The sequence below is a fragment of the Passer montanus genome, unplaced genomic scaffold, assembly GCF_014805655.1.
Source record: "Passer montanus isolate IOZ18808 unplaced genomic scaffold, ASM1480565v1 scaffold126, whole genome shotgun sequence".
Lineage (NCBI taxonomy): Eukaryota > Metazoa > Chordata > Aves > Passeriformes > Passeridae > Passer > Passer montanus.
This window is the reverse complement of record NW_024359388.1, coordinates 1,307,395-1,331,994: the sequence shown is the minus strand read 5'-3', so window position 1 is coordinate 1,331,994 and position 24,600 is coordinate 1,307,395. Positions and strand designations below refer to the sequence as shown.

Sequence of the window (24,600 nt, the reverse complement as noted above, 5' to 3'; positions counted from 1 at the left end):
TGCTCCAAAACATGTGCTTGAAAATCTGTGTCTGTAAATCTGATGGCACAGGAGGCATTGTCCCTCACGAGAAGAGTTTGGCATAATTCTTTGGACAAAAAATCTTGCAGTAATTCTTCTTTCATAGATACTGCAGACTGCGATTATGTCAATATTAGGAAGTCAGAATGACAAGGAACATTTCCAGGCACCGAGATACTATCACCTAAACTATAGAGCTGTTCCAGTGTTCCCCAGAAAAACCTGAGTGCTGTGAAATAGTCTTTGCACAACATTTTGGAGGTTTAAAGAATGTGCTATTCTGGCAGCAGGCTGCAGCATGCCAGTTTAACCTCAGCATCCAGTAACATCTCCAGGCACATTTAACCAACTAATATAAATGCAGCCTAAGCGATTCAAAACGTAGTGACAGTGAGCCCCCAGAGCAGATAGGAGAATGGGTCTTCAGTCAAGAGGTAATCAGGCACCTTTCCCTTCCTAAAACCCTTGTATTCTTGAGATTTTAATTTGGATTGCATACTGATTGAACTTATTTTTTCATTATTTCATAAAGCAGATGAGACTCTTACTCTGTAAAATCTTTTCTACCAAACAATGTAAAAATCTAATGCAACATTATAAAATATCAATACCAGAGTTTTAAAGCCAGAAATAGGTTTTGCTTTTATTTATGCTGCTGTTCTGCATAATTATATACATCTATATTTAATAAAAATTATAAAAATATTTGAAAAGTATTATTAACTTTGACCAGTCAAATGCTGGCACGATAAGTATTGGCACTTTTGGCAAAATGTAAGGGTTGATTCTGGTTTCTATACAAGTTTTTCAAACAATAGGTCAATCTTCAGAATGGAACAAGACTACCAACACATTTCAAGATTAGAATGTAGAAATTTTGCATAACATATTCTCCTTGAATTGATATTTGTCTTGTATTTTGTTGTTGTTATCTTTGGACAATCGTTCTCTTTGGAAGGAAGATACTTCTTTTTTTTTATCCTTTGGAAGACAAAATATTGTGACATGAACTTTTTGATTTATTGGAGGTATTAGCAGATTGGTAAAAAAAAAGTTCCAAAAAGCCTGTGCAAAAAGGAGAGCTCTAGAAAGTCTGTTCTCAGTAAACTTATTCTTCTTGGATTTGCATCAAACTACTGAGGAGATCCAGTCTTTGGCAGCCAAAGAGGGCCTTGGCGAGTTTTCCAACTGTAGCACCTTTGGCACCTTCCCTCATTTCCCACTTGAGCAGCATTTGGTAAACTTTTTCTTTTAGTCCATCTCGTTCATAGTCATGATCAATTTCATCAATCTCAGGATCACTGAAGCCCAGTTTCCGAGCGCAGTGCTTCCACTGCTTAGCCAGCTTTTCTCTCACTAGATTCAAATGCTTTTCTGTCAGGACAGTAGTATCATCTGCAAAAAGAAGAAGATTGTAAGAAAATTGTATCTTTCAACAGTTCTTCTGTTTCTTTCACTCTCTCTCTCCTGTCCTCCCCTAAATACTTGTTGGTAATATCTAGAGACAGAATCTTAGTGATGCAATCAGAGGTGGATTTCATGGAGGCAGCATAACCCAGTGATGGCAGGCAAGAAATGTCCAGACAGAACACGTGTATTCACGGGTCAGTTGCTGGATTTGCTCTTTGATCTGAAGCTATCATAGGTTGTCACTTAAACCTGCAAGGTTGAAAAAACCCGTTCTAGAATTCCTAAAGAGTTGTATATGTTTTTTTTTCTGAGACACAAATGTTACTTAGGAATACACAGAGATAGAAGTTGGAGAATTTTGAAATGTACTTTATTTTTATTGAATTAAACTAGCTGAATGAAGCTGTCGTGGCTCTTGCTTACACAGTTTAACTTTTACTTTTCTCATGTCAGGCACTGGACTCTATGATCTGTATGGCTCCATTCCAACTCGGGATATTCTATGATTTAAACTAGAAGTCAGGTGAGGATCTCCAATCCCAGCCTTGCTTCTGCCAGTGTGAATGTTTTATATATTCCAAACCAAATGATTCTCAGGTAATTATATGAGGTGAATACATGAAAACTAGGGAGATATTTCTCTTACCAAATGCACCCACTGCTTCATAATGAGTATAGATTTTTTCCATAGCAACAGAACAAGTGCTGACATGCGGATTCTGCTCTTCAATTTTCATGTGATTGTAGGATCCAATTTGAATTCCAGAGCTGTTAGTTATGTTGTACTTGATTGAATCATCTGTACAAATTTACAAACAACAGCATAAGGTTCAAATGTCAAGAAGTAACACGCGGAGGAATAAGTTCCACTAATAAGGGGAGTGATATTCATTGCACTTGATACAGAAATAACCATTTCCTGGCAACTGTGCTGAGTGTATTTTCACTATGCAGTGTGACACAAGTGTACTTTAGTGAAAGCCCAGTCTATTTTATGATAGAGTGCCACAACCAAGCTGGTAGTTACTAGACTGTAAATTATGTTCTCTGTGCCTGGAGAATGCATAGTAGGAGTCTTGCTTTCTGCTGCCTAACAGCTTCAGGAGGCCAGCCTTGACTCCAACGCTCTTGTTGTTTAAATTTTAAAGCCTCGCTTCTGCCTCTCAGCTTTACTTTTCATAGATGCAAGTTCAGGTTTACAGTCATGACTTCTGAGTTCTGTGAGACTACAGCAAATCATTTCATGTTGCTCATAAAATATGATTAGTAAAACCCATAATTTCATCTTTTGTTTACTCTTGTCTGATTTCTTCATGCAGCATGAAGCTAAGTCACTATTCATTTTAGGTGATGTCAGTTTTCTTTTCTCTTGACAGTGTTTTCCAAACTCTGCTTGAATCCACTAAACATTCTAACTCTAGCTTAAATGGTGAATCCCACAACCTGGGTCTAAAATTGAAGTACAGATACTTAAAATGATACACCATGCTCTGTATTTAATCACCTGGAATCATGGCTACATCCTTGTTACACACTCAACTGCAATGTGAAGTGTGAAAATCTACAGTTATGTATGAAAATCTGACTAAGTATACTTAATATATGCCAACCTGGGACTGAAAGTCAGAAATATTATATGTATGCATTATTAGATTGATGAAGTTGCAAAAACGGAATGCATTTTATTGTGTCTCATAACATTATTACTTCTACTCACAACATTATGATTCCTTTGGTTTTTTTTAAGAGCCAGGGGACTTAGGAAACACATCACATTTGTAGTTAAAAATAGAAAGAAACCTCATGTTTGCTATGTTCTTATCTGGCAACAAAATTAATTTAGCATAACGTAGTTAAAAATAGAAAGAAACCTCATGTTTGCTATGTTCTTATCTGGCAACAAAATTAATTTAGCATATATGAATTAATTTTCATATATGTATATATATGAAAATATATACACATTTTGTCAATATTACAGTATTAAGAGGAAAACTTGCAATGCTTATAAATCTCCTTTCCCAAGCCTTTACACTTTGCAGTTTCTCAGGTTTGGGTCATCATTTAAGGGGTGCAGAGTCAAGAAGACAGAAACCTCCTCTTTCAAGTTTTTTTTTGTAGTGTAGACCACTTAGAAACTGGACAAGCCTTTGAATGGGTTAATTAAAGAATTCAGAGTGCCCCAAGCAGCATAACTTTAAAGAAGCATATATTAATGACTCCTGAAGGATATTACATTATTTTAGGGGTTCAGCCAGTAGAACTGTAGAGACATGTGCCCCAATGAAGGCTGATCAGTATGAAGCCTGTAGCTAGACATTTGTATTAAAATGCAGAACAAGACAGGACAAAGTGTCCCAAATGTGTGTGTGGTTCCAGAGCTGGGCAGAGTGAAGTTGAAGTTTAATCTCAGGAAGTGACTAGTTTAGGTGTATGCTCTCATATTTTTAAAGTTCTTACATTAAATAATATATTGTCCTCAATTTATCAAATACACATTTAATGGGTGTTTAAGTCCTGATAGAGACAGGACTAAGTTTTACCTACTAATACTGAAAATTTCAGCTATGGTTAGAGGTATTAAGCAATAACAGAAATTATTTCAAGTTCCTGAAGTCTTTTGCTTTACTGGTAAGGATGCAACACACAGCCTGTTGGCTGCCAGGGCAGATGAAGGCCACAGCACTTACCTAGGCTTACTCTGCCTGCACTAGGATAGTATGCAAACGTTCCCCTTGTGAAAGAAGTGGAGTCCCTGTAACCTGTAGAAAGAGGAAAAAAAACAAAGAAATGCCAAAAGCATTATGTAAATGGAAAAGTAGATATACTTAACAATGACTGCCATATTTGTAACAATGTGAGTATACAGTGCTCTTAAATACAGAGATGAGAAGCAGCTTTTTAATTAGCAGCACTGTGTCTCATTGAATAACTCTAGTTAAAGCAATGATCTTTTTGAGATTTGAGACTGAGATTTTGCTGAGTTACTAATAATCTTAACCATCCTTGGATCTCAGTGAGGACAAAGGGCTTCCACGTGAGTGTAGGAATACCTGGAATTGTGGGATCACTGCACATTGCAGTTACAGACTGAGCTGCATGTATGAGGTATTCAAACTGGCAAATTCCAAACTCCCAAGTGTGAGTTTTCAGATGCTCATAGATGAGTTCTGCAACTCATACTGGGGACAGCAAGAGCAGATGGGTTACAGTCACCCAACAAGTCAGTAAGGAACTGAAATGCAGCTCTTGTGCACCTCTGTCTGGCATTTGCTATACTATTTCACACAGCCTTCCTATAATAAATGTCTTCTTTATCTCTTTCAAACAGCTTTTCCTTTATTAGTAATGTTGAAAATTCTAATGCCTGCCCTCTGACATGACAGCTCTCAGATTCACTTCAGTAAATAAACTCACATAAACAACTAATCACAGCCTCTGCATAAATAATTTAACAGAACAACACCTTTATGGCATTCTGCTTGTAAAAAGCTAGGCATCCTTCATTTTCTTGTGAGATGATCTGGAAAATAACACCATGCTAAAAATATCCAAGAGTAGGAGCAGGCATCTCGTGCTTTCCCTAGTTCCTCAAAGTTGTATCTTGTAGGTCTCCAATTACCACTTATTTATATGTTTTGATGATGCCTGATATTCTCTTCCTTCTTTGTCTTCATACTTTTTACGCTGTGGCTTACCAGCAAACCAAGAGAAGCTCTCCCTCAGCACCAGGCAGAGCTCTCTGGAGAAACCAGTTACAAGCCTTAGCTCCTTGCTGGCTCCCTAGGTTCAGGAGTCTCTCAGCTTGCTGCAAGCCAAGCTCAAAAATACTCATCTATTTTCTGAAATGCTACAAGTGTTGTTTCTGCACGAGTAGAACCTATGGTATGAATGTTACAGTTTTGAGAGCCAAAAGTTCTCCTCAGCTTTCCTACAATGACTGGTAGCAGCTCCTGGTTTTGTGAGCTGCTTTAGCAGTACTTGCTGTCTGCTCTTCCTTGGCTGGGTGGAGTCAGCTGTTGGGTCTCATACTCTTCTGTTACACTGATGCTTTAGAAATGGTTCATTTGAAATTGGCAGCCTGACATCAGTGAAAGCAGCATAATGAAGTCAAAGCTGGAGTGTTTTAACTTTGAGTCAACAAAGACAACTTAATGAAAAAAATTCACCCTTCTATATTACAGATCAGCCTGCAATAAGCAGGTTGTTCCCTGAGCTACAAAACTCCCCTGACCACTTCACTGAATAGAGAAATAGTGTGTTTTCAGAAACATAGCTGTTGGAGAAGGAGGAACCGCACCTGTATCTGTGTCTGAATTCTGTGAATACGAGTTTACATTGGTTGGTGACTTCAGGTTTTGTCCAGATTCTGGCACAGGAGGTTTACTTAGGGTACAGTTATTGGCTGAATACAATCCATAGGCATCCGCCAGGTTTCCTGTTAGAAGACTGTTGGGATTGGGCCCATAAAAACCATCTGCATTCCATTTTGGTGTTGTTGCAGCTACCTGTGGCCAGAAATATGGATTAGTGTTTGATCCAATTTTTTCAGCTCTTGGATGCAGTTCACTCAGTTGAGAAGTAGGAGATGGTTTTGCAAACGGATCACAGGAAACTCTCCGTCTCCTTTCCTCCTCTATCACTTCAGGGCTGTATAGCACAGGTGGAACTGCTTTATCCATCCGGCTCCCAAAGGCGTGGTAGTTGTATTCATGCTGAAGTTTTCTTTCCAGATTATCAGGAGGTGCAAATGAGGTCTCACAGCTCTCAACGGGCTGGTTCTCAGGGGAGGCAGCAAACAGGGCTTCGTTAACCTCGCTGGTCATGGGACCTTGAGAGCTGTGTAGAGAATTAGGCTGATCTGAAAGGGAAGAACATTAAATGTTTGAAAACATTCAAATGCAAGTATTTAACTTATTGCAATGATAGTAAGATCTATTAACCTACTTTATTATTATTGAATATGTAAAAGGCTTCAATAAAACATTACTTCCAGCATAAGACATTCTATAAAATAAAACACAGCTTTACTGCCAAGTAGAACAGATTTTTATCTAGGAAGTACAGGTTTGCTTTTAATCTATCAGTGTTAAAATCTCACTATCTCGAGCAGTGTGAGAATTCACTGTGTACTCTGCTTGTATTGACACCAAGTTTTCAACCATTGAAACAAACATTCCTGGATGCATTTGTAGGGTCTGATTCACTGGTGTGTCTCCTCTGGCATTAACTGGAGTTTGATCAGTGCAAAACTGAGGTGTAACAGGGTGGAAAATAATGCCACTGTAATAGCAGGTGTAGTTTCATACAGCACAAATAATCTGTCACTAAAATCTTACTTAAAAATGATTATGTAAAGTGTCCTTCTGGGTATGTCATGAGGAATACTCTTCCAAAGAGTACATTCTTACAAGTAATGTCTACCATATAAAATAGTCTGTGTCATCTATACCTTTCAACCTAATTATCAGTATCAAAGGAAGCTCTACTTCAGAATTGAGCTAGACAGAGTTATAATCTATATGATGCTGTAGCATTCTGAGACTATAAGAAACAAAAATATGTTTGTTACTACTTGTAATTATTTTTTTAAGGGTAGAACTACAGATGGTTTCTTAAAGTTCTGAAAGCTTCACACTTTTCTAGAAAATATTATACATTGCTTGAAGCAAGGGACACTTACAGAGCACTGTAAAACTGGAATAAACTGTATGTATGTGCTTCTATTTAGATCATATAATGCTAGTGAACTGGGTCCCCCCTCAGATTACATTATTTCAGCCCATATTAGGCAGGACCAAAACTAGTTCCTTTGGATGGCTGTATATTAGAACACTTTCAGTCGAACTTGCTCTGCTTGTTTTGCTACCACTGCTAGAGAAGGAGTGGGAGGAATGGCTAAGACAGAAATTACCCCACCCAAAGTGACAGCTCTTAGCCATTCAGTACTAGCATAAACTATATGGCATCTGCTCTCCAGGGCAAACCTGAGATGTATGAACAGATCCTGTGGGATGCCTTTCACAACCACTGAGTGATGCCCACTAGAGAAAAACCCCTGCCTTTGACTGACAGTCTGGCAAGACGGCATCTTTCTGCAGTGGAGATGCACAACAAAGTCTTCAGTACTTAAAACATGAGAGCATCTGCAAACTGCAGCAGTCATACACGATTCTTTCTGCGCAGGAAAGGTAACTACGCTCAAAAATACAGCAGTGGGGCTGCCCTAAGTCCATCAGTTCTACTGAGGAACAGTTGTGGGAAACCTGGCTTTGGGGAAGATTTATTGGTTGCATGTTACAATTTAACATTACTAATTTAATCATGTCTTAGATAACTCGGCAGAATTTTATTTCTATGGGATTTATTTATTGTTTCTTGTAAATCAATGTTGCAAATAAGATCCTGTGTCCCTTGATATTAAGAAACTTTGGTAAGAGAATTCCAGATACACTACTACAAAACTCTATCATATTGGATATATTATCACATACTAGAGAGCCAGCTCTTTGAAATTGCAAAACATGCAATTCATCCAAGATTTGATGAAAGTATGACAGAAAAGAGAAAAAACACCCATCTACTAGAGTTCCTCAGATTCCTTAGAGAGCAAAGTCCCAAACAAAGGAATAATTTACAATTATGTATCTTGGTCATGTTCAGAGCATTCATAAGAAAGGATGGAGGGGGAAAAAGACAAGTGTTAAGGAAATTAAAGCCTACAAATCAAGAAGTTGGCATGACTAAAAGACAAGAAGAAAGATCAAGTATGAAAAGTAATTATTAAAGTGACCACCATAAAGCTTAATGTTGAACAAAATTTTTGCCATGGAAGAGGAAAGCATTAGAGTATAAAAGGGATGGAAATTTTAAGTGTAACTTCTGGCAGCAAATAACATCTCAGTGATTACAATTCTTTCTGAGGTGCTGAATAATTGAGTCTCTTAATAACCCTTAATGGTAAGGTTACTCGCTTTGTACGCAACTTTATCTTTGGCAAATACACAGAATAATTATGTGCTAATGACTTACCTACTTGACCATTGCTGCTATCTTCTGGTACAGCATCTATTTGAAGGGATTCCATGCTATGCAGCAGTTCATTTGACTTGGGCTGCATTTTCTGCACGTGAGAAAGAACAAATGATCAAATTAGAGGAAAAAGCTTAAACAAAGGGAGTACCTGTAGAGTATGAAACAGCACAGCTTCACTGTAAAGTGACCTGGATGAACAGATTCTGTCAATCTCTGGGAAAAGATCCCATACTCTTTCAGAGAGCCCAGCCTGACAGGAAATACCCACTGCTTTGCTACAGTCAGGCAAAATCTTTTCTTCAATGAAGGGAGGGAGGACTGCAGTGTAAGTGCAGTATGTAATACTCTGACTTGGCCAAACAAGGCAAAATCTACTCCTGTTCTACTCTTTTGGTGTTCCCATTATTCAGGCTTTGCTAGAAGTAATTTTTTTTAAAACCTGGAAAAATTATTTCTCAACTTCCCCAAGTGCTGCTTACTCATAAAACAATTTCCAAAAGTAGAATTTGTGTTATTTGGTTTGTTTTTTTAAAATTAAACCCAGTAAGTACTTTCACAGATTAAAAATCAACAATTCCTACCTATCTCTTCCCAAAAAATCTACTTCCTTCCAAAAGCAAAAGGTAGCATTCTAATACACATTATAACCATAGGTCCTTAGATTTTACTTGAGTAATGGGATTGTTTGAATAGGGAGGTTGAACCAAATGACTTCTGGTTCTTTTCATCCTCCACAATTCTGTGATCCTTTTAGTTAGGAGGCTTCCATGATTGCTGGGCAGGCAGCAGGGAGGCTATGCCCAAACTCTTTAAGCCATGTTGCTACTGAAGCTGTACTTGTAATTCACATAGTGACTTGCCCTGGATCCACTCTTCACAATCTGTGCCCTGATTGTAATGGATGCTTTCCTTCCTGAGAAAGTAATAAACTCACAGCCCATTTCCTAAATAGCCATTTTGTCCCTATGATATGAGGTGCATCTGCAAAGAGCTAATGCACGTACTGTGCCCTGATTGTAATGGATGCTTTCCTTCCTGAGAAAGTAATAAACTCACAGCCCATTTCCTAAATAGCCATTTTGTCCCTATGATATGAAAGGTGCATCTGCAAAGAGCTAATGCACATTGTAAAATTTGCCATGGTCCTGATTTGGGGTTGCTGTCATAAATTAGACGTATATACAGCTCATATTGGGAGTTTGATCAAATCAATCCAAGAAATCTGTTCCATCAGTTTCACTCTGCAAAACTCTTGCTTTTTTGAACAGTTACTGGTGCTTCATAAACATCCCATGAAATGAGTAATTTTTATTTCCACAATTGAAGACTTGGTGAGAAGGAAGCACTTAAAAAAAAGTAAAAGAATGGTTTCACAAGGAAGTGCTTCATAAACATCCCATGAAATGAGTAATTTTTATTTCCACAATTGAAGACTCGGTGAGAAGGAAGCACTTAAAAAAAAAGTGAAAGAATGGTTTCACAAGGAAGATTGTTTTGTTTTGTTTTTTTCTTAGTTAAGAATGCTGTCTGCATTGTCTATGAGTGAAGTCTATACAGTTATTAAATTCATAATATCTGTGATAAAAAGGTTTCATTATCAGCCCAGTTGTTCAAGAAGTTCTGATTCTCTTATTTTCAGTCAGGAAATTATTCTTTTAATCATAGTTTTTAAACTTACAGCTAGAAAAGTAAGAGAAACCAACTTGGACACTCAGGAAAACTATCTGAATTTAACTTTTACCTGTTAATATTACTGTGGCATAGCTTCCTGGTCTCAAGCAGGCTGAGACTCATTAGACACTGCCTGAAGGCAGGACAAAAATTACCAAGAGTTTATGAAGTTACTTTAAATCAGATTCTGCCACTTTTGAATTGATAGGAATAACATTTATTTCATGAGTGAGACCTAGTGGATATATGAGGAGCTTCTGCAAAATATCATGATAGAATCAGTGCACCCCCTCAGGTGGAAACAGACCTTGGGCCCCCCCCCCCTCCTGCTCAAAACAGGGTCGCTTATGGGAATGGAGTTGGTAGCTCAGAGCTTTGTGTAGTTGGCTTTAAGAACCTCCAATGATGGTGACTTGACAACCTCCTCAGGTAATTTGTGCCATTGCTCTGCTCTCCTCAGAGGGAGAAGTTTTGGGTTATTTTCATTATCATGATAGAATCAGTGCACCCCCTCAGGTGGAAACAGACCTTGGGCCCACCTCCTGCTCAAAACAGGATCACTTATGGGATTGGAGTTGGTAGCTCAGAGCTTTGTGCAGTTGTGTTTAAAAACCTCCAATGATGGTGACTTGACAACCTCCTCAGGTAATTTGTGCCACTGCTCTGCTCTCCTCAGAGGGAGAAGTTTTGGGTTATTTTCATTTCACTCTTACATCCAAGTTTGAGTCTCTCTTGTTTCTGTATTTGTCTTTTTTCTCTGGTCCTCACACAATGTGCTGCTGTGAAGAGCTCGGCTCTGTCTTCTCAGACTCCTCACACATAGGGGCAGGTTGCTATTTCTTTGTCCTCCAAAGCCATTGCATATCTGGGCTGAAGTAGTCCCATCTCCTATTAGGACTAACAAGGTCTGAGCAGATCTGCTGCCTGTGACACTGCTGGTGCCAGGCAGGCTGTGGCTGGTGCCCAGGTCGCTACTCTCCACCACCCTGAGGTTCTTCTCAGCAGTACTGCTCCCTGGCTGGGCAGCCCCTGGCTGGCACTGAAGCCAGGGGTCATTTAATCCCAGGTGCAACACATTCCTCTTGTGCTTTCTGAATTTCACAAGGTTTCTCTCACCACATTCCTCCAGCTATCAGCCTTGTCCTTGTGACTTGTGATTGTCTTGACTAGTCCTTCTAGTGTAGTGCACACCTCATGTGTGTTCATCCCTTCTGTCAGGGCACTGACAGAGGAGTAAACCAGGTCAGGTCCCAGCCCCCTGCACTCCTGCAGCTGCTTTTGGCCTGCAGGTGAAGTAGGACCCATCAACTCCTCTCCTCTGGGACTCACCATCCAACTTGTTTTCATCTGCTGATCCTCACAGCAACATCTGAACTTGGATACAAGAGTAGTTTGGGAGAGAGTGTTGAAAACCTTCTGAAGGTTGAGAGAAATGACATGCCCTCATTCATAAATCCAGCTATTTCATCACAGCAGGAAATCGTATCAGTCAATCATGATCAATGTTGAAGTTGAAGGCAGAATCTGGCTGTAATTGGGGCTGGGAAGAAGGAATGTGGGGAACCTTAAAATGCTTAGAAAGCTACTCACTTTCAAATTCTTCAGATCTTCTTCAATATTTTTTCCTAGATGTTCATAGTAAAATGGCTTGTATCTTTCACTGATTTCTGCAAAAATAAAAGAACTAAGTGAAAATGGTTTTCACAGGACAGTAAAAGTGACTTCTACTGTTAACAATCTTGATGAAAAAGGAATGAAGAATGAAGACTTCTATGATGTCAGAAACAAGAAAGGTATACATACATTTGTAATTTGTTCACATGATACATTTAGTCTCAAACAGTAACAAGAACAGGATGACTTCTAGGGATCTGTTGTTGTTGTTGTATTGCTTTTTATTGCTATGATCAGTAGCTGAGAGAATCTTTCCTTGACTTGCATATGGGAAAATTAGAAGCTAAGATCCAGTACAAGTATAAACTTAATCCATTAGCAGTAGATTATATATATTTAACTTGGAGATAATAGGTGAGTTCCTCATGGGAGACACATTTCCTCTGAGTATTTAAGTGCATGCCTGTTGTATATGAAGCTGTTGGTGCCCCTGTCTAAACACAAACCTCAGTTTCCTGTTATTTATGGGGGTCTTTATTGTGGGTTGGGTTTTTTTTCCCCCTCTTTTTGTTGTTTTGGGGTTTTCTGGGTTGTGGGGGTTTTTTGGTGTGTTTGGGGTTTTTTTGGCACTATGTATTGAGGCAGAAAGAAGAGACAATGAGATATAGAATTTTTACTCATTTGCTCTTAGCCTTCTTCCCAGACCATTCAGCCAAGACTTCTACTGATTGGAAGTGTTTTGCCATCTGACCATATGAAAGGATAATTAGGTATCAAAGTCAGTCACGTTGCTTATGGAAGGACAACTAGGAGAGCTTTTGAATCTAGAGTATTTTGAATAGGATATTTTCTCAGTCATGGTCAAGATATACTATATCCCTTGATGTTAGTTTTTATGTAAATTTCAGCAATAAGATTATACTATGCTGAAAAGAAATTATCAGGGATAAAGTGTCTTAATTAGCTCCATTCACTTACTAGGATTTCTCAAACCTGCAAATGCTGGATCAGATCCCATTTTTGGTCATAGTACAGAGAGCATGCTTTACAGAACATGTGCATGGCTATTTCAGTTTTCAAAAAACACCCCACCTTATTTCATGAGGAAAATACTCAGGTTTGCTTTGATGCATTAAAAGCTATCAATGGACACAAACAAATACAAATCCTAAAGTAATGCCTTACCTGCAAAGGTTGGACGTTTCTCTGAATCTTCATCCCAGCATTGCTTCATTAAGTCAATAATTTCCACTGGACATTTACCAGTGATCTCCTTTATGTCTGGTCTGTTTCCATTCATGATGCCAAAGCAAATCTGGGTTTCATTTATACCATCTGAAAAATAAAATTTCCTATCAGGTTCTGCTCATGGGTTTTGCTACCTTTCCATAGGTAAAAGAAACAATGAAGTGGCTCCCTGTGTGTTAAACATGATTTCAAAGAGGTCCAGGTTACTGTTACAAATTATTTTATATTAGTGAGTTTGAATCCACTGCCCTGACTTCCATGGATTAGATATTTATTTTAAGATTAATGGATTTACTTTTATATGTAAGACATGTGCCATGTGAGTAAGGGTGACAGATGTACCTCTCTAGAACCTGCTTCTCAGGTGCATCAGCTCTGCACTAGATATGAACACAAAGATGGCCATATAGGTAACATTTAGCCATTTAAATAGCAAAAAATCCATTCAAAATTATAAACATGTTATTCTGGAATTCCATGGTTGGCTCCTATTGTTCTACATAGGCCTATTGCTGCATGTTGAGAAATCAGCACCACACAGCTGAGAATCAGTAACTGACTGTGAGATCATTCTCATTTCTATGTGTAACTTGTCTACCTCAGGAAATAGTGTCCATCAAAGTTTCCATCCTGGCCCACCTGAGGTTTGCCTAATTTCTGCCACCAAGTCTGGTTTGTGCCCACACCATGTTGATGTGAGCAGATCCAGATTATGGCTGCATTTCATTCAGATGTTCTTGTCCATGCTTAGAAATCGGGAATGATGCAACTAATTCCTCTGACTGGCCATGAGGTGCCAAACCAGTACTATTCTAGGCCATGGGTGATGCAATCTACTAATCTTAATTTTATAACATTAAATGCTTAATATTTGTAACTTATTTTTCTGATAGCATCCTTTGGGAAGTAACGTACTTTCGTATGGCTCTTTGTTAGCAAAAATTGCCCAGATCACAATGCCAAAGCTGTAAACATCTGATTTCTCCACTGGTTTAGCATTAACACAGCGTAAGTGCTCTGGGGCCATATAGAAAAGAGTCCCAGCATTGTTCTGGTAAGTGCTCTTCATTTGCTTCTGTCGAACAGTTTCTTCTTGGGTCAGCCTACTCCAGCTCTTAAAGGAGGCAACGCCAAGGTCTGCAATCTGAAAAATGAGACACATCAGAGCTAGCACTGTAATGAAGAGGAGATAAACAAGTATTGCATTCAGTGCTCAATTTTATCAATTGATAATACTAATCTAATAACTTACCTAAAAATAGTGAAAAAATACAGCTTAAGAAAAAAAAAATCAAGTTGTTTGTTTTCCTTTCTTGTTTTTGTTTATTTGTTTTGGTTTTTTTTCTAAATAAAGTATTACTGCCAACTGGGAGCCATTAGGCTAAACTTCTATTATTAATTGTGGAATGCTTGCACAATGTGAGGATAGAAGAAATTTGGTTTCACTTATACTGGCAATCTTATGTGAGGTCTGCTTGCAGCATTCATAGGAGAACAGAAGATTCATAGGAGAAGAATCTAAGATTCCAGCCTAGAATCAATCTTATGAGATGGGCAGATCTGCCTCCTCTCTCACTGCCCTTTCCATTCAGATTCCATTTAACTCAACCACCTTAGATCTTCCTTCAGAAGAGGGAAAGAAGAGGATCTAAAATGATGTGATATGTATGACAAAGAGACATCGAAAAGAATAGCATGGAATAGGTTAAAGCAGAGATACCTGGGTACTGTGTGCTTGAGAATGTGATATTATTGAAACTTTAGGGTGCAGTTTTGCATCTAGACAAATGGCTTGTGATGAAGAAAGTAATCCTTCCCTCCTCTCCACCTGTTTCTTATTATGCGTTCCCTCTGCTCCTCTTGTTCCAGGGCTGACACTTACCCGGGAAGACCCAGTGCAAGGCAGTCAAGCAGCTTGCTGAACCAAGTGCTCCCCAACAGAAGGACAGCACTGCCAACAAGGTAAATGGTAATCTGCTGGTTTGGCTTCCCAAATCAACACAGGCTGTTCACATTAGCAGCAGTGCTAACACAAGGGAACAGGAGGTCAACAGGAGAGGAAAGCTGAAAGAAAATGGGCCTGTCTGTCTTGGCCATAGGCAGCTGTCAGACAGAGTCGTGTAAGATGACACCTTGCCTCACTTCTAACTCACTTTTCTCTCTTATTGCCTCTAACTAGCTTATTGTTCCTCTTGAATTTCTGAAGCCTTGGGCTACGTTTAGAGGTTGTGTACTCAGAGGAAAATCTGGGCAACATTCTGCTGAGGAAATAGGAGTCCAGGTTCCTGTCTACCAGTGAGAGGAGGTCTAGTGATAGAGCAGGATATGACAAATCTTTCTACATCTACAATTTCCTGAAACAACTATTTCCCTTTCTAATTATTGACAATGTTAGACACATTCAAGCAGATAGATTATACAACAGCTGCCTTAAATTATATTTTTTATCAAGCTACTTAAGACAGTTGTATCTGATTCTGAATTTGATCCCATGTTCCAGACCAGTTTGTCATGAAATTAGATGATAGCCTAGTTTGGTCCTGTCTGTGTAAGTGAGCTGAAACCAAACTCCCCATACAATTTACATTTAAAGCAGATAATGATGAGGTTTTTATTTTTGGAAAAGAAATAAATTTATAATTCTTATCTGCAAGCTGTTCATACTGCACTTGCTACTATATTAACCTTGTCGAAGAACTACTTACTAATTTATGTGTGAGAAATAGAAAATGGCAGAGTTCTCTTCACAGAAATTTATTCTATAGTTTCAAACTGTAATGGGGTCATTATTTCACCAACTCACCTTGACCAGAGACAGGATATTTGATGAGGACTGCTGCAAATTCCCCTCAGGTTTATTCCACAGTAGCCTCTATATTTATGTGTCTTGATTCAAAACCCCACTAAAGTTAATAGAAGGGCTTTGGAATAGGCTTATAAACCATTCTTTGAAGTAGTGTCCTGATGGGGTTTTTTTTTGTAGCTCCTGGATGTCATTTTAAAATGATGACTAAGGGAAAAGAGGGATACAAAAGAGGAGAAGATAATAGAAGAAAGAAAGGAATAAAAAAAAGGAAGTGAAGGCAGGAGGAGAAATTACAGCAATAAAGGACAAAAGACATAATCCATAAAACATTCTATTTTGTTTCAAACTCCATATTAACTTTTTTTTTTCATCTAATTGTTATGTTATTTACAGCTTGTTATTTACCTTATTTTTTTAATGCCCTCAGTGATTTTTTTTTCACAGTTGGAGGAATACTGTGCAAATCTCAGACTCGGAGGTTGTATAGGTCATCCTAATTCAGCAATCCAGGCAACACTCTCTCAGTGATAGCTCACTAAACTGAAGACATTCATCTACCAATTCCACCAAGTTAGGAACTCTAATCAGCATGGCTGAAATGGGTTCTTCAACCCAAATCACCAGCCTTCTCCATTGACATTCTAACAATTACCTTAATGTGGAAGTCTCTGTCCACAAGGATGTTTTCTGGTTTTAGGTCTTTGTGGACAAAGCCTTGCTCATGCAGATAAAGCATTCCTTCTGTGATCTCCAGGACAAAACGCCCTTTCACTGACAAAGGTAGTGAGAGCTAAAAGAAAGAACAAGAAATGCCATCTATTAAAAAATGCAACTACAACAATCAAATTAAAACTCAATCTTTAAAAAAAGTTCCTCACTCCCAAGAGTACCTCTGCTTAAGCTATGGTAAGAAAAATCTGCATTACCATCAGGTTAAGGAGGAGATTGTTGCACTCTATTCCACACTGGTATGGCCTGACCTTGAGTACTGTGTGCAGTTTTGGCCACAGTTTAAGAAGGATGTAAAGCCATTAGAAAGTCTCCAAAATAAGATGGTGAAAAATCCGGGGAGAAGCCATATAAGGATGAGGAAGGGCTGAGGTCACTTGGTCTGTTCAGCCTGGAGGAGACTGAGGAAATATCTCATCATGGTCCACAGCTTCCTCATAATGGGAAGCAGAGGGACCAGCACTGATCTCTCTCTGGTGATCAGTGATAGAGCCTGTCAGAATGGCATGAAGCTGGATTAAGCAAGGTTTAAGTTGGATATCAGGGGAAGATTCTTCACCCAGAGAGTGGCTGTGATTTTTGAGGTTGTCATGTGCAAGTTGGACTTGATGATCTTTCAAGGTCCCTTCCAACTAGGGATATTCTATGGTTATAAGGTCCTTTTTGGATCGAAATTTTGGCATTAAAATAATTCTAGTCACTCCATATTTGCAAACGTTTGCTAAATATTTAGCAAATTCTCCACTAATCTCTACATCCCTTCTAGAACTTTTTAATCTGACAGGAAATCCATTGTCTGCTGTCTCTAGAGAAAGCAGTGCTGCCACTGGCTTTTTAACACAAAAAGAAAAGTAAGAAATTAAAAATTCCGTTCTCTGGATATAGCAGTAACATCCTGCCCCTTTCAAGCAGCTCACCAACCCTAAGGGATGAAGTAATTGACTGCTCACATTCTGTAGCACTTTCATCATGTTCCCCCGGTCCACGTATTCCATTACAAGTGAGTAGTTTCCATCTTCCAAAACAACGCCGAGCAGCTTTACCACACGGTCATGCTGCAGTCTGCGCATAATCCTGCCCTCTTCAAGAAGGGAAACATTGTACCTGTAAAACAGAAATTACACCAAATTTAGGCGCCAGCCCAGAAAGAACAAAGGGATGAAAATCTCACTGATTCATGATGAAAACCATGGCCAAAAATGTTAACATCCCTAGAACCCCTGCAAGAGTAACCATACCTTCAGCTGATTTTTAATTGATACAGATTTGTTCATGCCAGGTTATATCCTCTAAGATTCTGCTCAAATGCCTTAAACAGAGACCATCTGCTCAGTCTGATTTTAAGGCCTGCTTTTCAGAAACTGCATAAGCATTCTTCTTGTAGGTAACTGTGGATGTCCAAATCTTTTAACTGTGGTGAGATCTGGGCAGAGCTGAAAGAGCCTTGGAACAAGAAGGATCAAGATCCACTCCACTACTTCTTGTACAGGTAACTTAGAGAGGTCTTGTTTCCAAATTCATGTTCAAAACGGATTTCTTACAAGGGAGCCACACACATACTAAATGACGACAGCATTTGCTAACAATTACTGGTTTAACAATTACCTTGGCCTCAGTACAACCCATCAATAATCATAGGTACATAGCTGGGAGCTCACTAAGGGTCTTAAAAAAGGATAGTATCCACTATATAATGAATAGAAGGGCTGGTATTTTTATTATTGTTCCTGTTCTACTCATCAGACGGAAGGATGTAAGAAAATATTGAAACTGTACTGCTTGCTAATGCTCTCCTACCCTCTGACTTAAAAGGAAACTGCTTTCTCCATCTGTGTTCCTCTGTATTACTAGAGAAAAAAGTAATGTTTTGTTGGCATTATGCTCAGTTAAAATTTTTTCTAAAGACTTACGGTTCAATATTTTAAGAAATAACAAAATTATGAGCCTGTGTAATGAAAAAATAAAAAACACAAACCCAAAATGGCAGGCTTGTCCATTCTAACTGTGGTCATCCTAAACTTTCACTGCAGGCTGCAAACTACTAGAATCTCTTACTTTGCTTTCTACCAGCAAAATAAAAGCTCAGTTAATTTATTTATCATAACCCAAAGTAGAAAAAACATGGAATTTTGTCTCTTTCTAGTGGATGACTCATGGGAGAGTTTTAGGATTGTTATGGCTGTGCGGTAGTAGATGCAATGTGACCTGAATCCACTGAAATCAACAGCTAATTCAATCTTTGAATTAAATCGGTGGACTTGGCTCACTCTGCCCTTTCTCAAGGGAAACAGGGTTACATTTGTGGTAGTAACACATATGAGGTTGGAGTCCTGCTGTTAATTTATGTACATTTAATTCCTAGTGGACATCTACAGTTGGATAATTTAATTGAAAACATATCTGCATGTTTGAAAACATCATGTGGTCACTGAGTTCCTGCATTTCCTTAAATGTGCAAGAGTCCTCTTGATTCTTAACAATTCGTGGTAGTTCTCACCTTGTAACAAAAATGAGGAACTTCGCTGGAACAATAAGTTAAACTAAAAAAGTTGTCTTAAGACAGAAAAAAAAAGAAAATTTGCAGGACAGCTGTTAGTATTTTTTTTTCCCCACATAAAGTATCTCCAGAAGCCAAAGACCTGAAATTATTACACTCCATTTAGGTTTATCTTAATTGAATTTAGAGGACTTAGACCAACTGAAGTGAAAATCAGAACTGAGATCTATAACTTACTCAGCGCGTTGCGGTCCTGTATACACTTTTTTTAATACTACATAGCCATGTTTCTTGTGAAGGCATAAAGAAATTGTTCCAAATCCTCCAGCATCTAGTTGCTTTGTTTCAAGCAAATCCTCAGTGCTCATGTGGATGTCTTCCAGAGACATGGCTGCAGTCTTTGTGGCTTAGCAATTAAAACAAAATCAAGCACCCTCGTGCTTCTGGACCTGCAGTACAGAGGAGGGAAAATGAAATGTCATTGAAAGCATTCAGCTGTTCCACTAAATAAGTGTACATTGAAGGAGAGGGACAGAAACATAAACTCTCATGACCCTTATGAATGCTCAGTTGGAAACCAAAAATGCTGTGGTTCTCACAGAATCAGACCTAAGATTAATCCTGTCAACCCACTACAGTTATATTCAGTTGGTGCAAAATAATTTCTTCACCTGAGGATCTCAAAGTGTTGTTGATAAATAGTTTTTATCCATACAATATGCAGTAGATTGGTACTGTCCCTATACTTCATATATGCAAAATCCAAACCCCAGAAAAACCAAGAGCCATGGTCCCAAAGGCAGGTAGTGCCTAATGATTCTGATAGGTATCTTGTTTTCTGAACACGGGCCTGTCAGGTGCCCAGATTCCTACATAACCCTAAGCTACCTTTTAGCCATCTTTGCAAACCTAGCTCTAAAGGGTTTGCTTAAAGCTTAAACCAAACAACCCAATGGAGGGTGAAATGAATGACTCAGCTTCTATAGGAAACTTATTTGCACGTGGTCTTAAGGTGACAAGTGCTAGGAAGGAATATGTATGGCAACTTCTGCCCATTAAAAAAGAAGAGGAACAAAGAAATTATGAAGGCTTGTAGTAACTCCTAAGTGCCTCAAGACAAAAAGAGAGTTTGGGGGATCCTATGAAATGGGTAAGTAACAGATAAGTAATAGGTAAGTAAACACCAGTGGATACCAGAATAATTTTAATCCTTTGATAACGCTGCAGTACTCTCTTGCCTAATATGTTTCCCAGGCTAGACAGCCCCTGCCTTCAGCACATGCCAGCAAGCTGCTTTGCAAGCACTGATGCAAGCCAACAAACTGCTTTTTTCCCCCATCACTAAGTTTTTAACTTAAGCACCTTACATCAGGTAAAGAAAGTGTTTGCTGAGAAAAGACAAACTCCAAGAGACTGGCAGGGCTGTTCATTTTCCACTCATCTTGGGTAACTACAACACAGATACAGACAGATGGAGCTGGGAGAAAGGCACCACCTCTAAGTGCCACTACCAGCAACAGCAGATTGGCTCCTTTGGGTAACTAAGAGCTCTAAATTGTGTAGCAAAGGGACTCCCAGGTTTTGCCAGACCAACAACTGACTGCCAACTCCTGTAAACTATTGTGCACTTGTATCATCCAATCTCTAATCGAAATATTGCTTAATGTTGTTGTGAACATCAGCTGCAGCCTAATTTTGACTGCCTCATTACCAAGACCCTCTTTGGGGAGCCTGGGATCTAAGGATTTAGTGTGTGTGGAAAGTAAGTACCTGAGGAAGAGAGACATTTCAGTGCCGAGTTGGAAATGGTATGATCAGTTCAATACTGACAAACCAAAATAGGGAAGAGTAAGTTAATTTTTTAAAAAATAAAGGAATTGTGCCTGTAGAAGAGCAAGAGCTTTCTTTTCAAAGTACATATAGAAACTCTATGGACTGTTGTAGCACAGATAGGGAACAACCTCCCTACACCCAGAGCAGTGTCCTCTCTTCAGAGTTTTCTGCTTTGGCTTTATGGACTTCAGAAAGATGCAGGCTTTGTTTTGCTGCAGTGCTAGCCTGCATTATGAGCACAGGCCTGAGGATGGCTGCATTCATTTAGTAAGAAGGTAAATCCTGCTATGCCTAATAATGATTAGAGGAAATTGTTATTGTTTTGTTTGTTGTGGTAGGGGGGTTTTTGGTGGGTTTGTTTTTTGTGAGGTTTTTTTGTTTGTTTGTTTTGGGGCTTTTTTTGTTTTGTTTCTAAATTCCTTTACAGCCAATCTACTAGCAGGTAACAAATGACTCATAGCAATGCCATTGCTGCTTTCATAGCTGAGCTTTCAGCTCCCTGGAAGTTTCTGGTGATGGTTCTCTGGATTTGTTGGCGTGGTCATACTGACTTTTGTGCAGATGGGGCGGATGTCACATGTACAGTGGCCTAAATTCAGTCATCAGAGTCAAACATGGCATAAGCAAACATCTTGCTCCTTTATCTGGGTCTCCCAAGAATAAGTTTGAAGTCACTTATGTATGTTAATTTTTCCATGCTAACAGTTATGTAGCTAGGTAGTAGTTGTAAGACTTGCACGTGCTTTTCTTGTGAATGCAAAGTAGATGTGCAGTTTTGAATGGTGAATCTCTAAAGCTGCATTAACACCACTGATAGCTTGGGACTGGCATTCAATGCCATATAACCTGGCAAAAAATATCTCTGCCCAAAACTGCAATAAATGCAGAACCTTGTTCCTATTTACAATGTTAATTACCTGTTCCTTCCTACCAAGCCACATATAGTCACTATGATCAAAAATCTTGGAAATTCAAAAGAAGTAATAACTTCTAAAATCATAATGTGTCTGTTGACAGTTCTCTGATCTAATGACTTATTTCAAACTCAGAGTTTTGGGGGGTTTTGTGTAGAATGAATATCACAGCAAAACAATGCGTAGCTAGGCTTTAAAGCAAAGACTACTTATTCTGGTATGCTATTTAACATGAGATATTGGCTTATGATAGCTTGAAATGTCAAATTATAAAAAACCAAGGATGGAAGCTCAAAGACTCAGGTTCACTCCAACCTTACTGCTTCTTATTGAAATACAGGGTAATTTATATGTATCCTCAGTACTTAGGACACACCAATTCATGCATTGTGCATCTGTGGTTGAGAGAACAGAAATTTTGTAGCTTAATTTAGCCAACTCTTACAGAAGCTATGCATACTTCTAGTGGTTAATTTATGTTCTGTGAAGTAGCTGTATATTTGATTAATTATAAAGTAGTTTTTTCCATATACTATTCTGAACATTTGTATTCAGTTGGGTTCATATTTACCAAGTACCAATAGGTTTTATGAAAATTTTTAATACCAGTTGCTAGAAGAGAGGAATTTCTGTCCACTAGTATGACTGGTGTTCCTTAGAAGAGGACAGAACTGCAATGCTTTGTGGCATTTTTCTTGTTAACACCATGGCTATGTCCTCTCCTTTAATGCCTAAAGGGCATATAAATTCACAAGAATCATAACCTAGACATTAAGTCATCATGTCATATTCCTAAACACTGTTCAAAAGTGCTTTGTTCTGATCTGATGCAGTTACTGATCTGATGCAGTTAAACCTGCATGGTTAAGGAGGTGCACTGAGCACATTAGCACAGTAATATAAAAACAACATGGAGCCTTTGTAGTCTAATGATGCTCCCAACACCTAAGTTCTTAAGAGGTGCTACAAACTTTAACTGGAGAAAATTAGCACCCTTACAAGTAGCAAAACTCGCGGCCACTGAGTTATCAGTCAGTAATGGAAAGGAACAGCCAAAGCTGGCATGTCCTAATGACCAACAGGAGACAAAGAGAAAGGCTGCTACAGGTGATAACAAAAATATTGCCTGTGTCAATAATGTTTCAAAACAGGATATCTCACATCTGTTGCTGTACACGTCATAACCCACTCCATCTAAACCTTTCCCTTCTGCTCAGATTTTTCAGCTGATGCATCTTTTCACTAAGGAAGGGGTCTTTTTTTTCTTTTTTCCTCTTGGAAATATCAAAGAAAATACCTATGTCAGATCGTCAGCAGGTTACAGAAAGGATCCCGCGGGAAGGGGAGGAGAAGCCAATACACGGGAAGCAAAGGTGTTATGCAACACAAGTTTTCACAGGAACAGAGGCAGCGTGGGAAGAGTAAAGGATGGGATCTGTGCAGTAGCCAGTACCTCTGCAAAGCCACTACAGCCGGTTCTGGTCACAAAGCTGTGCATTCCGTATGGGAATGGGGAAAGGCCGTCTCGGCCGCAGCTGTCGGACACGGCGCTGCCGGGCGCTCCCGCCCAGCCCCGGCGCGGCCTCGCCGCAGCCAGAGGCGACTGCTCGCCGAGGGGCCGGGAGCCCCTAACGCGGGGCTGCTCTGGCCTAGTTCCTCGTTCGCCGACTTGCCATCTCGCCCTTCTCCTCCCGGCGGCTTCCTGCCGCCGCGGCCGCTCCTCTCGCACGCACCGCTCCCCGCCCAGCACTTCCCCTTCCCCGGGAGCCCCTCCGCGGTGGTGCGGGATGGGACGGAGCGCTACACCGACACCGGGCCATCTCACCTCGGAACCCGTCAGGCCCTCCGGATCACGCCGTGGCGACGCCTTCCCACCGCTCCGCGGGGTCGCCACAGTGGTTTCGGTTTCGGTGCAGCAGCGCGGCCCCTCCAGCTGCCCCCGCTCCGGCCCCCTGCCTTACCGCGCTCTGCCCTCTGGCGCCCTACGGCTTCCCGGGGTGCCGCTGGCAATGGGGCTCGCCCCCTGAGGCACTTAAATAGTGCCTTGGGCCGGGCCCGGGTGACGCGCTGCGAAGGGCCGGCTCGGAAGGCTGTGGGCGGCGCGGGTGCCGCCCCGTGTCTGAGTCACGGCCTGAGCTCTGCGAGCCCTGCGATCGGTGCCGGTACGGAATCTATCACTGCCTGAGCTCTCTGAGAGCTGCGATGGATGCCACACCGTGCCGATGTCACTGCCTGAACTGTCTGGGAACTACGGTCGCAGCCACACGGTGTCGGTGGCACTGCTCGAGGTCGCGATGCAATAGGATTGTTGACGGTGTCTCTGTCCCTGCCTGAGCTCTCTGAGCACTGCGATCTGCGATCGGTGCCGGCAGTGAAAGTGTCCCTGCCTGAGCTGTCTGTGAACTGCGATGGATGCCACGCCGTGCCGATGTCACTGCCTGAACTCGCTGGGCACTACGGTCGCAGCCACACGATGACAGTGCTACTGATCGACGTCTTGATGCAATAGGACATTTGATGGTGACTCTGTCACTGCCCGAGCTCTCTGAGCACTGCGATGGATGCCACAAGGCTCGGAAGGCTGTGGGCGGCGCGGGTGCCGCCCCGTGTCTGAGTCACGGCCTGAGCTCTGCGAGCCCTGCGATCGGTGCCGGTACGGAATCTATCACTGCTTGAGCTCTGCGATCGCTGCCGGTATGGAATCTATCACAGCCTGAGCTCTGCGAGCACTGCGATCGGTGCCGGTAGGGAATCTATCACTGCCTGAGCTCTCTGAGAGCTGCGATGGATGCCACACCATGCCTTTGTCACTGCCTGAACTC

The 24,600-nt window shown here is 40.3% G+C and overlaps 1 protein-coding gene across 2 annotated transcripts; it reads right to left on the bottom strand.

The window, feature by feature from the left end:
- Window positions 1-637: 637 nt before the first annotated feature.
- Window positions 638-24,160, bottom strand: RIPK1 (receptor interacting serine/threonine kinase 1). Of its 2 annotated transcripts, XM_039698479.1 has the most exons (12): window positions 23,604-24,159; window positions 19,269-19,480; window positions 17,485-17,638; window positions 16,458-16,595; window positions 13,915-14,143; window positions 12,937-13,086; window positions 11,728-11,804; window positions 8,464-8,554; window positions 5,732-6,292; window positions 4,122-4,193; window positions 2,078-2,230; window positions 638-1,416 (listed from the first exon to the last, which is right to left on the bottom strand). In XM_039698479.1, exons 2-12 carry the CDS (start codon window positions 19,418-19,420, stop codon window positions 1,130-1,132), a joined length of 2,064 nt encoding a protein of 687 aa, XP_039554413.1. In that variant the 5' UTR covers window positions 19,421-19,480; window positions 23,604-24,159; the 3' UTR covers window positions 638-1,129. The 2 variants fall into 2 exon arrangements, with proteins under 2 accessions (XP_039554413.1, XP_039554414.1); XM_039698480.1 differs by lacking the exon at window positions 19,269-19,480 and having other exon boundaries at window positions 23,604-24,160.
- Between the last annotated feature and the right edge of the window lie 440 nt (window positions 24,161-24,600).